An 18,912-nucleotide genomic window follows, 5' to 3' on the forward strand; every position below is an offset into this window, starting at 1 on the left:
GATAGGAGATACACACACACACACACACACACACACACACACACACACACTAGGTGCACAAAACTCGTGCACAAGGGTGGGGGGGGTCCCTCAGCCCAGCCTGCTCCCCTGCCGGCCTGATCGCCCCTAACCGCTTCTGCCTTGGCCCTGCACCCGGGACCCAGGATTCCTTCCCTCTGGCCGGCCGCGGCTTTGCCCAGGCCCAGCTTTGTCAGAAAGGACGTCCGGAAGGTCGTCTGGTCTAATTAGCATATTACCCTTTTATTAGTATAGATAGATACTAGATTGTAAGAAAAAAACCCCCAGAATAGGTAAACACTGTTCTGGCTCTCTTCCATAAACACTTTAAAATTACAACTAAATTACAGAACCATCATTGAGAATTGCCTGAAGTCTAGTTGAAGAGAATTCCTATAACCAAGGATATACAGAAGAAGCCATGTGGAGACTGGTAGGAGGGGTTGGAGATGTGAAATGGGCTGGTCCCACAACCACATGTGGCAGATAAAAATCGGGAGGGATATTTTGGCTGTGGAGGTCCCCCCAACGAGCAAGTAGTCCCAGACCCACACCAGGTTCCCCTTACCAGGTTTCCAGTGGCAGGAATGCTCCTGGCTGTGAAAACCGGAGGAGCTTATGCTGAGTAAGATGGTGGGCTACTGGAGTCCAGGTATTCCTCTTTCCCCCTCTCCCTTTCTTTATGTTTTTTAGCAGGTATTCCTCTTAAAGGGCCCATGCATGGAATTACTCCTTCGCTTTGAGCTCCAGCACTGGAGCAGCAGCTCAAAAGGCACTAGGGTCTAAACTGAACAGGGAGGAACTGAACAGTCTGGCTGGAGGGACAGCTTTCTCCCAGACAGAAGTGCTGGCAGAAAACATTGCTCCTTTGCTGAGCCCTCTTCCTGTAGACAAAGGCTGGCGCCATATTTGGATATTCATCAACCTGTCTAACACTGTTCATAGGGCCCTGGTGACTCCCTGAGAGCCTGCCCCATCCAACTTGTGGGCCCACTCAAGCTACTGCCAATGGCTTTTCCATACAAACAGCCTGTCTTGGCTCATGCAGCAGACTTTCAAAAAATCTCTCAAAGGTTCATGAACCACAAAGAAGCAGCATCTGGCCATAGTGTGCCCTATACCTCTTCCTAAGCAGCCCCAAGCCCAGCACTAGCAGTGGCCCAACTTGGTTCACAAGTTAGCCTCTCCAGGCACTTCCAAACCTAGGACAAGTGGCAACCACCTGGAGATCATTTGTAGCTCATACAAGGTGGCCCCTGGCCAGGGCACAGGTAGCAGCTGACCTTGGCCTACACCTCCCAAGTGCCCCAGAACTAACACACCTGGTGGTCATCTTCCAACCAAACCAGACCACTCAACCCAACTACCTCCACAAACGACACAGCCAAAGGGCAGACTTAGCAGGCACTGAAGCCCCACTAAAGTGAATTCTGCTATGCAGTGTCAGCCCCTCCATTATAGTCATCGCCATCCTTACAACCATTCAGCCAGAGGGTTAACCCTCCAAACAGCAAATAAGGCTCAACTACCAGAGGAGGGCACACATCATCCACACAAGGGGCATACCTGGACACCTGGCTCAGGTGACCAGGGAGACTGCACCACAGGGCTGCCAGGACACCTACCACACAAGAACTCTTTACCAAGACCAGGAGATATAAATGGGGAGACAAAGAAACATGCCACAAATGAGAGAACAGGAGGAATCTCCAGAAAAAGAACTAAATGAAATAAAGGCAAGCAATAGACTTGATACAGAGTTCCAAACAATGGTTATCTATATATATAAAACCCGAATATGCAAATAGACTGAACGGCAGAACAACCGGACACTATGACATGCACTAACCACCAGGGGGCGCACACGGAACATGATGGGCATTGGCAGCAGGTGGCAGAGCGCAGAACATGGCGGACATTGGCTGCGGTGGGATGGTGGAGCAGGTGAGCGGGGGCGCTGGTTGCTGTCATTGGGGTGAGCCTCTGGTGGTTACTTAAAATTCTTTTTTTTTTTTTTAAGTTTTTTTTTTTAATATATTTTATTGATTTTTTACAGAGAGGAAGGGAGAGAGATAGAGAGTCAGAAACATCGATGAGAGAGAAACATCGATTAGCCGCCTCCTGCACATCTCCCACCGGGGATGTGCCCGCAACCCAGGTACATGCCCTTGACCGGAATCGAACCTGGGACCTTTCAGTCCGCAGGCTGACGCTCTATCCACTGAGCCAAACCGGTTTCGGCTACTTAAAATTCTTTGTTCCCGCATGCCACAGTCCCACCAGGCGCTTGCACCCGCTGCTGGTGCTGGAATGGCCTCTTGTACCCGCTGCCGGCGCAGGACCTGATCGCTTGGTGCCCTCAGCAAGTGCGAGTGGCGGTTGCCGTCCCCGATCGCCCCTCAGGGCTTCTCCACCTCCCCCTGCTCCTGAGGGGCGATAGGGACTGGCAGCCGCCTCTTGCACCTGCTGCCAGCAACAACTCTGCTCGCACCTGTTGCTGGTGCCACCACTTGCACCCACTGCCGGCGCTGGCCCCGCTCGTACCTGCAGGTCCCGATTGCCCCTATCACCCCTGAGGGCTTCTCTACCTTCCCCTGCTCCTGAGGCGTGATCGGGGCAGCAGCCGCCGCTTGCACCACCCGCTGACGGCGTCAGCCCTGCTCGCACCTGTTGTTTGTGCCAGCCCCAATCACTCCGCGCCATCAGTGGGTACGAGTGGGGCAGGTGCTGTCAGCACATGGGAGTGGTGGTGGCGGAAGCAGGGCTGCCGGCAGACGGGACTGGGGGCCGTGGCGGGAGGGGCTGGGCGGGGCGTGGAGGATGGGCCGAGACCCGCCCCTGTGCCCACTGTAGCCTCACGGCCCACAGTTCCTTTCAAGGTGCATAAATTCGTGCACTAGGCCCCTAGTAAGGATTATAAGAATGCTCAAAAACTTTGTGAGAACTTCAACAGCATAAAAAGAACATAGAAATCATAAAAAAGAACCAGTCAGAATTGAAGAATGCAATAACTAAAATGAAGAGCACATTATAGGGAATTAACAGTGAAGCAGAGGATCGAATCAGTGACTTGGAAGATCAAGGTAGCAGAAAACACCCAATCAGAACAGCAAAAAGAAAAAAGGATCCAAAAAAATGAGGATAATTAAAGGGGCCTCTGGGACAATGTCAAGTGCACCAACATTTGCATTATAGAGGTACCAGAAGGAGAAGAGACAGAGCAAGGAACTGAAAACCTCTCTGAATAATGACAGAAAACTTCCCTCACCTGGTAAAGGAAAAAGACATACAAGCCTGGGAAGGACAGAGTCCCAAACAAGATGAACCCAAAGAAGCCCAAACTAAGACACATAATTAAAATGCCAAAGGTTAAAGACAAAGAATGAATCTTTTAAAAATATATATATTTTTATTGAGTTTAGAGAGAGGAAGGGAGAGGGACAAAGAAATAGGAACATTGATGAGAGAGAGGCATTGATTAGCTGCCTCCTGCAGGCCCCCTACTGGGAATTGAACCCACAACCTGGGCATCTGCCCTGACTGGGAATCAAACTGTGACTTCCTTGTTCATGGGCTGAAACTCAACCACTGACACACTGGTCATGCCAAAGAAAGAATCATGAAAGCAGCAAGAGAAAAGCAGTTAGTTATCTACAAGTGAGGTCCCATAAGATTGTCAGCTGATTTCTCAACAGAAACTTTGCAGGCCAGAAGGAACTGGCATGAAATATTCAAAGTGATAAAAAGCAAGGATCTACAACCAAGATTACTCTACCTAGCAAAGTTATCATTTAGAATCGAAGGAGAAATAAAGAGCTTCCCAGCCCAGCCAGTGTGGCTCAGTGGCTGAGTGTCAACCTATAAACCAAGAGGTCACAGTTCGATTCCCAGTCAGGGTACATGCCCAGGTTGCAGGCTTGATCCCCAGTGGGAGGCATGCAGGAGGCAGCCGATCCATGACTCTCTCTCATCATTGATGTTTCTTTTTCTTTTCTTTTGATGTTTTTTAAATATATATTTTTATTGATTTCAGAGAGGGAGAGGGAGACATAGAGACATCAATGACACACACACACACACACACACACACACACACAAGAGGCCTGGTGCACAAAAATTTGTGTACTCGGGGGGGTCCCTCAGCCCGGCCTGTGCCCTCTCGCAGTCTGGGACCCCTCGGGAGATAACGACCTGCTGGCTTAGGCCTGCTCCCGGTGGCAGAGGGCAGGCCCAATCCCTAGGTGCAGCCCCTGGTGGGGCTCAGAGCAGGGCCGATTGGGGAGTTGGGGCGCCATCCCCTGTCATGCACAGAGCAGGGCGATCGGGAGGTTGTGATGCCACCCTCAGTCACGCTCAGGGTAGGGCCGATTGGGGGGTTGGGGCACCGTCCCGTCACACTCAAGGCAGGGTCGATGGGGAGGTTGCGGCGCCACCCCGTCACGCACAGAGCAGAGCCAATCAGGGGGTTGGGGCACTGCCCCCTGTCACTCACAGAGCAGGGCCCATCAGGGGGGTTGGAGCTCTGTACCCTGTCACGCACAGAGCAGGGTCCATCAGGGGGTTGGGGCGCCGCCCTCTATCACCCACAGAGCAGGGCCGATCAGGGGGTTTGGGCACTGACCCCTGTCACGCTGATCCCGGTGCCGGGAGGCCTCACGGCTCCGCTGATCCCGGTGCTGGGAGGCATATTACCCTTTTACTATATAGGGTAGAGGCCTGGTGCACGGGTGGGTGTCAGCTGGTTTGCCCTGAAGGGTGTCCTGGATCAGGGTGGGGGTCCCCACTGGGGTGCCTGGCCAGCCTGGGTGAGGGGATGATGGCTGTTTGCAGCTGGTCACACATCCTTCAGGGTGGGGGTCCCCAGCCAGCCTGAATAAGGGGATGATGGCTGTTTGCAGCTGGTCACACACCCTTCAGGGTGGGGGTCCCCACTGGGGTGCCTGGCCAGTCTGGGTGAGGGGCTGAGGGCTGTTTTCAGGCTGGGGGTGACTGAAGCTCCCAACCGCTCCTTTCTTTCGTCTTCTTTTTTTTATTCTGGGCCAGCTTCAGCTTTGAGGCTTGGCTCCAGCTCTTAGGCCTCCACTGCTGAAAGTAGGTTTCTGGCCTTTGCTTACAATTTGCGATCCTGCTGGCTGAAGCCCTGCGGACTAAAGCAGGTTTCTGGGGTTTTGTTTAGCTTCTATATTTGTTACATAGTTGCTTAGATTTGCAGCTCAGAGGCCTGCAGTGGCAGGCAGGGAACGTTGGAGTCCTCCGTCACTGAAGCAAGCAAGCCTCATGTTAGTTTCAAGCTGCCTGGCTGCCGGCTGCCATCTTGGCTGGCAGTTAATTTGCATATTGCCCTGATTAGCCAATGGGAAGGGTAGCGGTCGTATGCCAATTACCATGTTTCTCTTTTATTAGATAGGATATATTTTCCCAGATAAAAAGCTAAAGGAGTTCACCACCACTAAACCAGTATTATAAGAAACTAGAGACCCAGTGCATGAAATTTGTGCACTTGGGGCAGGGGGAAGGGGGGGTCCCCTCAGCCCGGCCTGCGCCTTCTCACAGTCTGGGAGCCCTTGGTGTATGTCCGATTGATGGCTTAGGCCCGCTCCTAAGCCGGCTGTTGGACAGCCTTAGCGCTGCTGTGGAGGCGGGAGAGGCTCCCGTCACTGCCACTGCGCTCACCAGTTGTGAGGTCAGCTTCTGGCTGAGGAGAACTCCCCCTGTGGGAGTGCACTGACTGCCAGGGTGCAGCTCCTGCGTTGAGCGTCTGCCTCCTGGTGGTCAGTGTGCATCACAGTGACCAGTCGTTCTGCTGTTCGATTTGCGTATCAGCCCTTTATTATATGGGATTATTATTTAGGATGTTGAAGGGACTTTTTCAAGAAGAAAAAAAAAATGAATTATAGCCCTGGTTGGTTTTCTGAGTGGTTAGAGCAACCGTGGGCAAACTACGGCCCGCGGGCCGGATCTGACCCGTTTGAAATGAATAAAATGAATAAAAAAATGAATAATAAAAAAAAAAGACCGTGCCCTTTTATGTAATGATGTTTACTTTGAATTTATATTAGTTCACACAAACACTCCATCCATGCTTTTGTTCCGGCCCTCCGGTCCAGTTTAAGAACCCATTGTGGCCCTCGAGTCAAAAAAGTTTGCCCACCCCTGGGTTAGAGCATCGGCCCTGAGATTGAAGGATTTCAGTTTCAATTCCTGGTTAACAGCACATACCTGGCTTGCAGGTTTCCATCCCCGGCCCAGTCAGGGCACATGTGGGAGGCAACCAAATGATGTGTCTCTCACATCAATGTTCCTTCCTCTCTCTCTCTCTCTCTCTCTCTCTCTCTCTCTCTCTCCCCTCTTCTAAAAACCAATGGAAAAAATATCCTCAGGTGAGGACCAATAATAACAACAATAATAATAATCATCCTATCTAATAATAGAGAAACATGGTAATTAACTGTAGCTCCGACATGCTTCCCATTGGCTAATCAGGGCGATATGCAAATTAACTGCCAACCAAGATGGCGGCCGGCAGCCAGGCAGCTGAAGCAAACAGGAGGCTTGCTTGCTCCAGTGATGGAGGAAGCCAAGGTTCCCTGTCTGCCGCTGCTGGGCTCTGAGCTGCACTCTAAGAAACAATGTTGCAAATACAGAAGCTAAACAAACCCCATGTTTTCAGCCAGTCGGCTGAGCTGGAGTTGCAACAGTGTTTCAATGATAGAACCCAAACAAACCAGATACCTGCTTTCAGCAGCCGAGGTCTCAGAGCTGGAGCCAAGCCTCAGAGCTAAAGCCGGCTCTCAGTTCCAGTGACAGCCACAGAAGGTAAATAAATCCCAGAATAAAAAAGAAAAACAGGAAAAAAGAAAAAAAGGAGAGGTTGGGAGCTTCAGTCACCCGCCAGCCTGAAAACGGCCCTCAGCCCCTCACCCAGACTGGCCAGGCACCCCAGTGGGGACCCCCACCCTGAAGGATGTGTGACCAGCTGCAAACAGCCATTATCCCCTCATCCAGACTGGCCAGGCACCACAGTGGGGACCCCCACCCTGAAGGGGGTGTGACCAGCTGCAAACAGCCATCACCCCCTCACCCAGGCTGGCCAGGCACCCAAGCGGGACCCCCACCCTGATCCAAGACACCCTTCAGGGCAAAACAGTGGGCCTCCATCTGTGCACCAGGCCTCTATCCTATATAGTAAAAGGGTAATATGCAAACTGACCCTAACAGCAGAAGGACTGGGAATGACTGGTCACTATGAAACACACTGACCACCAGGGGGCAGATGCTCAATGCAGAAGCTGCCCTCTGGTGGTCAGTGGGCTCTCACATGGGAGGAGCTCTGCTCAGCCACAAGCCAGGCTGATGGCTGCCAGTACAGTGGTGGTGGTGGGAGCCTCTCCTGCCTCCTCAGCAGCGCTAAGAATGTCCGACTGCAGTTTAGGCCTGCTCCCCGCTGGCAAGTGGACATCCCCTGAGGGCTGCCGGACTGCCAGAGGGATGTCTGATTGCCAGCTTAGGCCCAATCCCTCGGGGAGCGGGCCTAAGCCAGCAGGTGGTCATCCCCTGAGGGGTCCCAGACTACGAGAGGGCACAGGCCGGGCTGAGGGACCCCCCTCTCCCCCCTGAGTGCACAAATTTTTGTGCACTGGGCCTCTAGTAATAATAATAAATGGCAATAATTACATATCTATCAACATTACTTTAAAGAGGTAGATGGAGTAAATGCTCCAATCAAAAGATATAGGGTAGTTGAAAGGGTAATAAAACAAGACATATGCTGTCTTCAAGACTCACTTTAGATCAAAAGACACACAAAGACTGAAAGTAAAGGGATGGAAAAAGATATTTCATGAAAATGGAAATGAAAAAAAAAAGGTGAGGTGGTAATACTTATACCAGACAAAATAGACTTTGAAACAAAGGCTATAATAAGAGACAAAGCCGGTCCCAGCAATTCCACTTCTAGGTATTTATTCAAAGAAACCCAAACCACTAAATTGGATATATACATCTATGTTTATTTCAGCATCAACACTAATAAAAGAGAAAAATGGTAATTGGCGTACGAGCTACCCTTTTCATTGGCTAATCAGGGCTATATGCAAATTAACTGCCAACTAAGATTGGCAGTTAACTGCCAACAAGATGGCGGCTAATTTGCATATGTAGGCACAATGCAGGGAGGCAAAAGGGAAAGCAGGAAGAAGCCCCCTGCCACTGACAGTGATCGGAAACCCAGGGGGGAGCTAAGAGCTGGGGGGCAGGGCAAAGGCGGCCCTGGGGCCGCCTTTGCCCTGCCCCCCAGCCATGATCGGAGAATCAGGCACCTTTGCCGCCCTGGCCAGTGATAGCAGGAAGTAGGGGTGGAGCCAGTGATGGGAGCTGGGCACGGTGGAAGCTGGAAGTCCCAGGAGCTAGGCGTCCCTTGCCTGGGCCTAAAGCGAAGCCCACGATCAAGGGCCGCTGCAGCTGCAGGTCCCGCTCCCCGGGCCGGATGCCTAGGTCAGAGGCGTCCGGCCTGGGCAAGGGGCCGATCCTGCGATTTGAGGGTGATGGGGGTCAATGCCTGAGGGCTCCCAGTATGTGAGAGGGGACAGGCTGGGCTGAGGGACACTCCCCCCCCCCCACCCAGTGCACGAATGGCGGTTAATTTGCATACTCACAATGATGAGAGGCGAAAGGGGAAGGACTGAAGAATGGTGATCAGCAACCCAGGCGGCAGGCAAGAGTTGGGGGGTGGGCAACGGCTGCCTTTCCCCACCCCCCAACGGGTGATTGCCATGGGAAAGCTGGGGTTGCTGGCTGGCCTGTGGCCCTGATCGCCAGGGCAATTGGAGGGCAGGAGGGCCGGAGCCAGGCCAGGCGGCAACCGAGGACCCCCACCATGGCGGTGGAAGGGTGGGAGGGCAGGGTGCAGGCCAGGCAGCAACCCCGGACCCCTGCCATGGTGATCGGAGGGTGGGAGGGCCGTGTTGCAGGCCAGGCAGCAACCACGGACCCCCACCATGGCAATTGAAGGGCAGGAGGGCAGGGCGCAGGCCAGGCCAACCCCCTCCGCCATGGCGATGGGAGGGCGGCATCAACCCCAGACCCCTGCCATGGCAATTGAAGGGCGGGAGGGCCTGCGTTCCTCGATCACCATGGCGATCGGAGGGCGGGAGGGCCGTGTTGCAGGCCAGGCAGCAACCCCGGACCCTCTCCATGGCGATCGGATGGCGGGTGGGCCTGAGCGCAGGCCAGGCAGCAACCCTGGACCCCCGCCATGGCGATCGGAGGGCAGGAGGGCCGGAGCGCAGGCCAGGCAGCAGCCGCGGACCCCCACCATGGCGATCGGAGGGCGGGAGGGCCTGTGTCCCTCGACCGCCATGGCGATAGGATGGCAGGAGGGCCGTGTTGCAGGCCAGGCAGCAACCGCGGACCCCCACCATGGCGGTCGAAGGGCGGGAGGGGGGGGTGCAGGCCAGGCCACAACCCCGGACCCCCACCATGGCAACTGATGGGCGGGAGGGCCTGCGTCCCTCAATTGCCATGGTGATCGGAGGGCGGGAGGGCCTGAGCGCAGGCGAGGCAGCAACCCTGGACCCCCACCATGGCGATCCGAGGGCAGGAGGGCAGGGCGCAGTCCAGGCATCAACCCTGGACCCCCACCATGGCAACTGAAGGGCGGGAGGGCCTGCGCCCCTCCATCGCCATGGCGATCCGAGGGCAGGAGGGTGGGGCGCAGGCCAGGCCACAACCCGGACTCCCGGAACCTCTCTTAAAGGTTCTCTTAAGGCAGTTGGCGAGGGACCTCGGAGAGCCCCAGGGGGCCCTGGTGCCAGCAAAACAGACCTGGGGCGGCTCTCCCCAGAAGGTCCAGAGAACAGCCACTGCAGCCCGCCCCCACCCCAGCGCAAGGCATGGCACGCTGGGCCCACCCACCCCCTCCCAGAGGCCCCTGGCTTGCTCATGCAGCCCTGGTCACGTCACCGGAGCAGCTATAAGGCACAGAAAGCACCATGGACAGCCGCTTGCTCCCACTTGCATTTGCTAAGAAAAGGCCGGAGGGTGTGAGGGCTGGCTCACATCTCCTTCTCCCTCCTTTTGCTCCTCCTCTGGCTGCTTAGCTCGCCCAGCTTCTTATCCAGGCTCCTCTGCAGCTGGGCCCACTTGGCGGGGTCCAGGGACCGGTCCTTGGCCCCACTGCCAGCGTACAGCACTCCCACCCAGCTGATTCTCTGCGGGGCGTGGGCGCAGGCCCTCTCCCCACAGCCATGGATCTTGGGCAGGCAGTGGCTGAGGCAGTAGCGGTCGGTGGCTGCAGTGTGGGCAGAGCAGTCCCGGATTATGAGAGGGATGTCCAACTACTGGTTTAGGACCAATCCCTGTAAACTGGCAGGACATTTTTCGAGGGGTCCCAAATTGGAGAGGGTGCAGGCCAGGCTGAGGAACACACCCTCCCCCATGCACGAATTTCGTGCACCGGGCCACTAGTTATTTATAATAGACAAGATATGGAAGCCATCTAAGTGTCCATCAATAGATGAATGAAAGAAGTGGTGCATATATACAATGGAATATAACTCAGCCATAAAAAAGAATAAAATCTTGCCATCTGCAACAAAATGGATGAACCTAGATAGAGAGCACTGTGCTGAGTGAAATAAGTCACCAGAGAAAGACAAATGCCATATGATTTCACTTGTATGTGGAATCTAAAAAACCAAATAAATGAATAAACAAAATAAAAACAAACTCACAGATACAGAGAAAATTTTGACAGTTGCCAGATGGGGCATGCATGGGGGTCGGAGGAATGGGTGAAAAAGGGGAAAGGATTAAATAGTGCAAATTTGTAGTTACAAAATAGTCATAGCATAGTAAAAATTAAATCTACCTTGGTGGGAGAAAATTTATGAAATCCTGAGTTCTGAAAACTCTCTTTATAAAGATGATCTAAACAATAATCTTTCACTAATTATTTTAACAAATGTTAATTTACATCTTAATTACCAGGCTCTATTCTAAAATAGTGAGGATATGGTGGTGAAAAATTAAAATCTTGTTCTCAGAAAGCCTACATTTTAGTAGACGTAGATAGATAATAAATATATAAACAAATTTTAAAAGTACAGATATATAATTTCAGATAGTTTTAAGGCTGTGGCACAGAGTGCTTGGAACATAAAGCTGCTGCTTCTCTTGCTCAAGTGGCCTTGAACTGATACTGCCATGCCTCACTTTACACCTATGCAGTCTACCAAATTATTACTAAGGTTTTAGTACAGGCCATAAGTAAGGTCCAGCTACAGAGGCAGAGCAGCCTCAAACAGATTGTCAAACTGCAGTGGGAAGGCTGGGGAGGGGTGGAGGGTAGGAGGGAGGGGGGTAAGAGATCAACCAAAGGACTTGTATGCATGCATATAAGCATAACCAATGGACATAAGACACTGGGGGGTAGGGGAGGCCAGGGGATTGTCAAGGGCGGGGGAAAAAAAGGGACACATATGTAATACCCTTTGTAAGACTGTAAGCAATAAAAAAAAAAAAAAAAAAATTAAATAAATAAAAAATAAAATAAAAATGGACAAAAGACCTGAAAAAAAAAGGTAAGGTCCAGCAAAAACAAACTCATAAAGGTAAAAAAGTGATGACAACATTTTATATGTGTTTTCCACATGTTGTTTAGCAACCCTATTCATGAATCATTTTTAGTTTCTTATAATTCACTAGAGGCTCGGTTCACGACATTTGTGCACTGGGGTGGGATGGGGTGGGGTGGGGGGTGTGTGTCCCTCGTGATCCCCAGTAGAGGGCATGTAGGAGGAAAATCAAGAGTCACGATGACGGGGGTGTCCCTCATCCCTCAGCCTGGCCTGTGCCCTTTCGCAGTCCAAGAGCCCTTGGGGGATGTCTGACTGATGGCTTAGGCCAGCTCCCCCCCAGCCTAAGCCGTCAGCCAGACAGCCTCAGTGCTGCCGTGGAGGTGGGCTGCTGTGCTCCCCCTGTGGGACCACACTGACCACCAGGGGGCAGCTCCTGCGTTGAGCGTCTGCTCCCTGGTGGTCAGTGTGCATCATAGTGACTGGTTGTTTCGCTGTTTGGTCGATTTGCATATTACCCTTTTATTATATAGGATGATATAGCTAGCACTCTTTACAATTTATAAAAGACCATATGACAGTACCACATATCACATTTATGCTTGTGAAAGTACCCATGCTTAAGCTGCCATACTTCTCTCTCTCTCTTTTTTTTTTTAAAAATATATTTTATTGATTTTTTACAGAGAGGAAGGGAGAGAGATAGAGAGCCAGAAACATCGATGAGAGAAACATCGATCAGCTGCCTCCTGCACATCTCCCACTGGGGATGTGCCCACAACCCAGGTACATGTCCTTGACCGGAATCGAACCCGGGACCCCCCAGTCTGCAAGCCGACACTCTATCCACTGAGCCAAACCGGTTTCGGCGCTGCTATACTTCTGTGATCCTGAATTACTTCATACCCTGTTAAAATTTTTCATTTTTCTCTACTGCTAGACTTTATTGTCATATCTATTAAAACCAACTGGAAGGGCAAATGTACACACACAATTTATTTTGATCTTGATGTGCTCTTGTAAGCAAATACACACCATGCTATATTTGTTTTTCACTAAAATTATGAGTTAATCTTGTCATCCAAAATAGATAAGATCTGTAACACCCACCCACTAAATTTTTTTTTTTGCCAGCACAATGAATGAAGAAATCTTTAAAGCTCAACTGCTTCAGTCTCTCTTTCTGCACTAAAATAGAGTTTTTTATTCTTCTCTAAAATAGAGTTTTTAGGCAGGGAGGGAAGGAGAAAAATTAAGAGTGATCAGCACGAAGGTCAGTTCAACAGATTAAGAGTCAATAATTAAACCAAAGGTAAGCTAGAATTCTTTAGCTCAAGCATCTCCCTGGGAATTGTCCGTAAGGCTTCAGAAGATACCAAACTCAAATTTAAGAAACATTAATCAATTTTATAACCTTATTTTTCTTTTTTAAAAAAAATACTTTTATTGATTTCAAAGAGGAAGGGAGAGGAAGAGGGAGATAGAAACAATGATGAGAGAGAATCACTGATCGGCTCCTCCTACATGCCCTCTACTGGGGATCGAGGCAGCAACTCAGGCATGTGCCCTGACCGGGAATCAAACTGTGACTTCCTGGTTTATGGGTTGACACTCAACCACTGAGCAACACTGGCCAGGCTAACCTTATTTCTTAAAAAGTTCACAATTTAGGATGAAAATTAATGTCCCATGTACTGACATGATATACTGTCATTTCTTCAATTAATCTACTCAAGTTCTACTGAAATACTGCCCTGCCATTGAAAAAGTGTCACTTTAAACTGCCTTTCTTGAAAAATAAGAACATTATAAATGAAGACCATAAGCCTTTTTAAACTACTGCCTACCTTTTCCAATGACTCTTTAAAAATAAGCCTTGATCACTACTTTAATCAATTCAATACTCACATCTTGATTATATTCCAAGAAGACATGGAAATTTAAATCTTTTCTCAAAATAGGATGTGCTGCCACACGACACAGGAATACTTCATGCATTGCAACAGTCTTCTTGAATATTGCCAAGTATTCACTAGAAACAATACACAAAATTAAAGGTAAAACACCGTATCATTTAGAAAATCATCTGCGTATTTTCAGCAAGTAATCTTTAAATTATTCTAAATGCAAAATTAGAGATATAATCCAAGTAAACAAAGGTTTTAGTTGAATTGTTAATATATAAAACCCAGCTCTGAAAAGACTTCATGCTAGTTAATAGTGCTTATTATAGTTAAATGTTAATATTTTTGGTTTTATGAACCTTTCTTCCTATGCAAGTTGATTTTAAAGATAACTATAGGGATGTTTGTTTTCAGCTTCAGAGAAAGTATACTACAAATTATTGGGTACAATTTTACTGATTCAATTTCTAGATTTAATTACTACTTTTAAACACCTTCATATAAAAAAAATATCAAAACCCAAATCTAAGTAAGCATATTTTCAACATTAATACGTATTTTCTTCTAATGACCCAGAAACACAAGAAAGAAACACACCACACAGAGACTAATTCTTATCATTACACTGAAGAACTGTGTTTAAATATTTTAATTTTAATATCAGTGAATCACAGCGATCATACAGTAATACATGTCAGTTTGAAGAAAAAAAAAACACTTAAGGAAAAGGCCCAATATTCTTGCTTCAACTACGTGCAAGGAGGATAAGTTTTACATACCAGCAAACCAGCAGGACCAGTGTTGGGAGAAGTTTGATCTCTGTGAGGGTAGTCATTCAGTGAAGACAAAAAAGAAGGATGCAGAGGATGGAGGTAGCAGTAGAATAAACCCAAGGTTCTCTGTTATCCAACCCCTAACCAGACCACAAAAGAATCATGATCAGGGCCACTGGAAAACCACAGATTCTTCAATATTAATGTGCTCTGCTAATTTCCAGTTTTCAGTCTTATAAACTATAAAACTATGTATCTTCTATCAGACTATTTGCTTGTACGCAGCATTGACAGAATTCTTAAAATATCTGTCACCATATACTTGGACAAAGAAGAGCTATTTTGCAATTTATCTTGTCAAGAACTTAGTATTCTGAAAAGGACTCTAGCAGCAGTGTGAATATATGCTTATAACTGAATCTAAGTGGAAGAAGAGAAAGGAAAAGCATGAAGAGGAGAAATAACCAGAAAAAGAATGATGAGGGGGATGACAATGCAAGAAAAATTATTTCCTTGTAAGACTCTCAAAATACAGAAAAACAATATACAGCAAATCCAAAATTACTTCAAATATTTAATAAAAGGGGAAAGTATTTTGTACTTTCAACAAATATGCTAAAAATGAAATGGAAAGCCCAGCCAGTGTGGCTCAGTGGTTGAATGTTCACCTATGAACCAGGAGGTCATTGTTCGATTCCCAGCCTGGGCACACGTGAAGGTTGTGGGCTTGATCCACAGTGTGTGGGGCACATGTAGGAGGCAGCCAATCAATGATTCCCTCTCATCATTGATGTTTCTCTCTCCCCCCGCTTCCTCTCTGAAATCAATAAAAATTTTTAAAAAAAGGAAATATCTCAAATTTTCAAAGATTTAATACATTTATAGTATATATGGAGCTAATTATTATATAACAAAAAAACATTTTTAAACTACTCTTTTGTTACTTTCCTCCTATTTTATTCTCTTCAGCCAGAAGCTATAGGCAGAGAAGAGGGGAGAAATCTGTCTCTCACATGCACACACACACTTAAAAAAAGAACAGGATGTATGCAGAACTGCTCAGTGCATACTTCTATGAGAAACAGAAATTTTGGTAGTATGCACATGTCGAAAAAAGATCACCAGGTTGCCCTAGCCGATTTGGCTCAGCAGATAGAGCACTGGCCTACAGACTGAAGGGTCCCTGGTTCAAGCCTGGTCAAGGGCACATGCCCGGCTTATAGGCTCAATCCCCAGTGGGGGGTGTGCAGGAGGCAGCCGATCAATGATTCTCATCATTGATGTTTCTATCTCTCTCTTCCTCTCTGAAATCAATAAAAATATATTTGGAAAAAAAAAAAATCACCAGGTTGCTAATGACTAAGACCTTATAAATAAAAAACTAGCTTATTCTGCTTTAAAAAGTCATTATTTTTCATAAAGTTTTGAACCCTCCATTACTAATTTTCAGTTCTGTTTGAACCATTAATTTAAAGAATTTTACAATGTAGACAATTATTCTGTAATTTTCCTGTAGGCTCTGATCATGACTGTTAACACTGGTTGTGTGACTTAAACTTGCATCTTCCAGAAAGGGTCACTGTAGTGAAATGATTAAAAGGATGGGATATTGGAGAGCACACACACACAAAAATAAATAAAATTAAAAAGGGGATTAAAACAAGCACAATTAACAAAAGCAACAAAAATCACATACGCTTCCAGTTCCTGTTTCATCTTTGTGAATTCCTCCTTTGTCATGGACCCTTCTCCTTCTCCAAGCTTCTGTAGTTTTTCCCTTGAAGCATCAAAATCAGGTCTTGGTGGTGCTGGTGGGATCTGTAATAGAACCAAATCACTAACTTTAAAGACTATTTTATTTCTTGCAGCAGTTGTACTATAGCCACCATAAAAGACTTTGTGGATGAGAAGTGGGCACCAGTAATATCCCAAGTCAGGTTAGAGAATTTTATTAGGTCTAGAAATTCAAATCCTTGAAACCATTTATACCAAGAAAGAAATATAGCAGGGCATTATTTTCTAGTATTAGAACAGTAGTTCGTATGGTACATAAAGCTCTGATTACACACTAAGTAAATATGTATAGCAAATATGCATATCATTTTCGAAAGTATATAAATGGTATAATACAAATACATTTTTAAAATTAATGAATTCATAGTACCTTTATGCTATTCTGTGTTTTTAAAAATTAATGAATGCTAACAGTAAGATCAAGCAAGGGATGTTAAAGTGGGTTCCTGGATTGGAGCAGTGTACTAGAAGCAGAAAACACTGGCTTAAAAACAGGAAGAGAACAAGACACACTAATCTCATTCTATTCACCCACAGTAAGGGGTAAATAGGCACTTACCTTAACTGGAAGAGAAATATCATTCAAGAAAGGGTATAAGAAAAAAGGAGGGCCCTGGCCGGTTTGGCTCAGTGGATAGAGCGTCGACCTGCAGACTCAAGGGTCCCAGGTTCGATTCTGGTAAAGGGCATGTACCTTGGTTGCAGGCACATCCCTAGTAGGGGGTGTGCAGGAGGCAGCTGATCGATGTTTCTCTCTCATCGATGTTTCTAACTCTCTATCCCTCTCCCTTCCTCTCTGTGAAAAATCAATAAAATATGAAAAAAAGAAAAAAGGAGGACAGGCCTGTAAGAACTGTTAAGGGGAAATGATGAAAATTAAAGAGAGCAGGTAAGATAAAAGGAAGAAAAATTAAGGGAAAAGTTAAATAAAAATGACTGCAAGAAAATGATTATATCAAGGAAAACAATAGGGGAAGAAGCATCAAGTATAGTCAAGCACATGTTTGTTCATGCTTGCACATGGCATCTACTATGTGCCAGGCATGATGCTGAGCAATGGACATATAAAAATATGTCCAGTCTTGATCTTTGAGGAGCGTTTAGTCTCTAGAAGGAGAAAGTAGTAAGAAAATGCCATCAGACAAGAAGATGAGAGGGGAAAAAGGTGGAAATAGGACAGGAAGAGGAAGAGGAGCTTCCAGGTTGGTGAACATGTTGACATGCTAGGAAGAGGAAAGGAGGCACCTAGAGAGGGCCTGAAAGCTCTGTGCCCACCCCACACCCCCATACCTTGTCCTCTAGATGTCTTCCATTTGGTTGTTCCTGAGTTGTTGTATAATTTCTATAAACTGGTAATTATAAACAACAACAACAACAACCCCCAAAAGAATGCACTGCCAATTGTAGAAAGGGAAGCAAATGACTGAGGAGTGGTCATGAGGATGAAGATGGAATCAGGTCAGGATGATTTCAATGGCATTTGAGTGTGGTTAACAGCTAATGCACAACATATGGTACATATTTAAATTAGAGAACCTCTTAAACAGCCTCCAACTCTAAATTTAATCTACCTACCTAAGGGTTCAAAATTAGTATGGTTTGTAACACCCCCTTAGTGAATCCCTAGGACAAGCCCATTACAATTCCAATATACAGTAAGAATTTAAGTTTAAATAAGGTAGCATAACATATCCACACTCCCAAACAAGACAATTCAGAATTAAAGGTGGTAACCAATTAGGTTTTGTAACTGGCAATTTTTGAAAATTACATTACTTCATTAAAAATGCTAAGTAAGATTTCAACACAAAGTATTTAAAACACTCCTAAAAATGGGATTAAAATGGAACCTCAACACTTACAATGTAACCTGCATAGTCTTCATTTTCAACAAAGGAATCATGAAGCCAGATAAACTCCTCATGTTGTCGAACGACGGAAAACTCATTTTGTTTAAAATTTGGCAATGAACTCTGCAAAGACAGAAATTCTCTTGAATAAAAATTAAAATTACACTAAAAAGCTTTTAATAAACATTTCATCATTACTTAAAAAGTTATTCATTACTAGATATCAAACTCAACTATGCAAACAAAAGGAAATAGATCTACAATCTGAAAATGTGCCTGAAAGCTGAAATTTAAAATGAAAATAATTTATAAGATAGCAATTTGATTAACTAAAGGATCACAACAAAATTGAAAACAACACTGACAATATAATAAAAGCCCAGCGACTGAAACAGAACAATCAGAATGACCAGAGACCAGAACGACCATGGCCCCTCGCCCTGGCTGGCCCTGCCACCCAGCTAGCGGTCAGGGGCGATGAGGCAGGCAGACGAGTGGTTAGGGGCGATGAGGCAGGCAGGCAAGTGGTTAGGGGTGATGAGGCAGGCAGGCAGGCAGAGGTGTTTAGGGGGCGATGAGGCAGGCAGGCAAGTGGTTAGGGGCAATGAGGCAGGCAGGCAGAGGTGTTTAGGGGCAATGAGGCAGGCAGGTGAGTGGTTAGGGGCGATGAGGCAGGAAGGCGAGTGGTTAGGGGCGATGTGGCAGGCAGGTGAGTGGTTAGGGGTGATGAGGTAGGCAAGCAGAGTTATTAGTGGCGATCAGGCAGGTGAGTGGTTAGGAGTGATCAGGCAGGCAGTGGTGCTTAGGCAGGCAGGCAGAGGGGGTTAGGGGCGATCAGGCAGGCAAGACGAGTGGTTAGGGGTGATCAGGCAGGCAGTCAGGCAGAGTTGTTAGTGGTGATCAGGCAGGCGAGTGGTTAGGGGAGATCAGGTAGGCAGGCTAGCAGTTAGGGGCCAGTGGTCCCAGATTGCAAGAGGGATGTCTGACTGCCAGTCGGACA

At 47.5% G+C, this 18,912-nt stretch overlaps 1 protein-coding gene and 1 long non-coding RNA gene across 6 annotated transcripts in view; one reads left to right on the plus strand and one right to left on the minus strand.

Moving 5' to 3' along the window:
• SNX6 (sorting nexin 6) overlaps nucleotides 1–18,912 on the minus strand; it is an 80,874-nt gene that overhangs the window by 42,950 nt on the left and 19,012 nt on the right. For 4 of the 5 annotated variants that reach the window (XM_059710426.1, XM_059710435.1, XM_059710443.1 and 1 more), the window contains exons 4-6: nucleotides 17,925–18,035; nucleotides 15,965–16,086; nucleotides 13,500–13,623 (exon numbers count right to left, since the gene is read on the minus strand). In XM_059710426.1, coding sequence (XP_059566409.1) covers nucleotides 13,500–13,623; nucleotides 15,965–16,086; nucleotides 17,925–18,035 — 357 coding nt within the window. Of the gene's footprint in view, nucleotides 1–13,499; nucleotides 13,624–15,964; nucleotides 16,087–17,352; nucleotides 17,560–17,924; nucleotides 18,036–18,912 lie in introns of those variants that run through there. The other variant, XM_059710453.1, reaches the window with a different exon arrangement.
• On the plus strand, nucleotides 11,195–11,668 carry LOC132241619 (uncharacterized). Its single transcript, XR_009454523.1, has 2 exons — nucleotides 11,195–11,283; nucleotides 11,598–11,668. It is a non-coding gene; the product is annotated as an uncharacterized LOC132241619 (long non-coding RNA).

The sequence above is a fragment of the Myotis daubentonii genome, chromosome 1, assembly GCF_963259705.1.
Source record: "Myotis daubentonii chromosome 1, mMyoDau2.1, whole genome shotgun sequence".
NCBI classification, from domain to species: Eukaryota; Metazoa; Chordata; class Mammalia; order Chiroptera; family Vespertilionidae; genus Myotis; species Myotis daubentonii.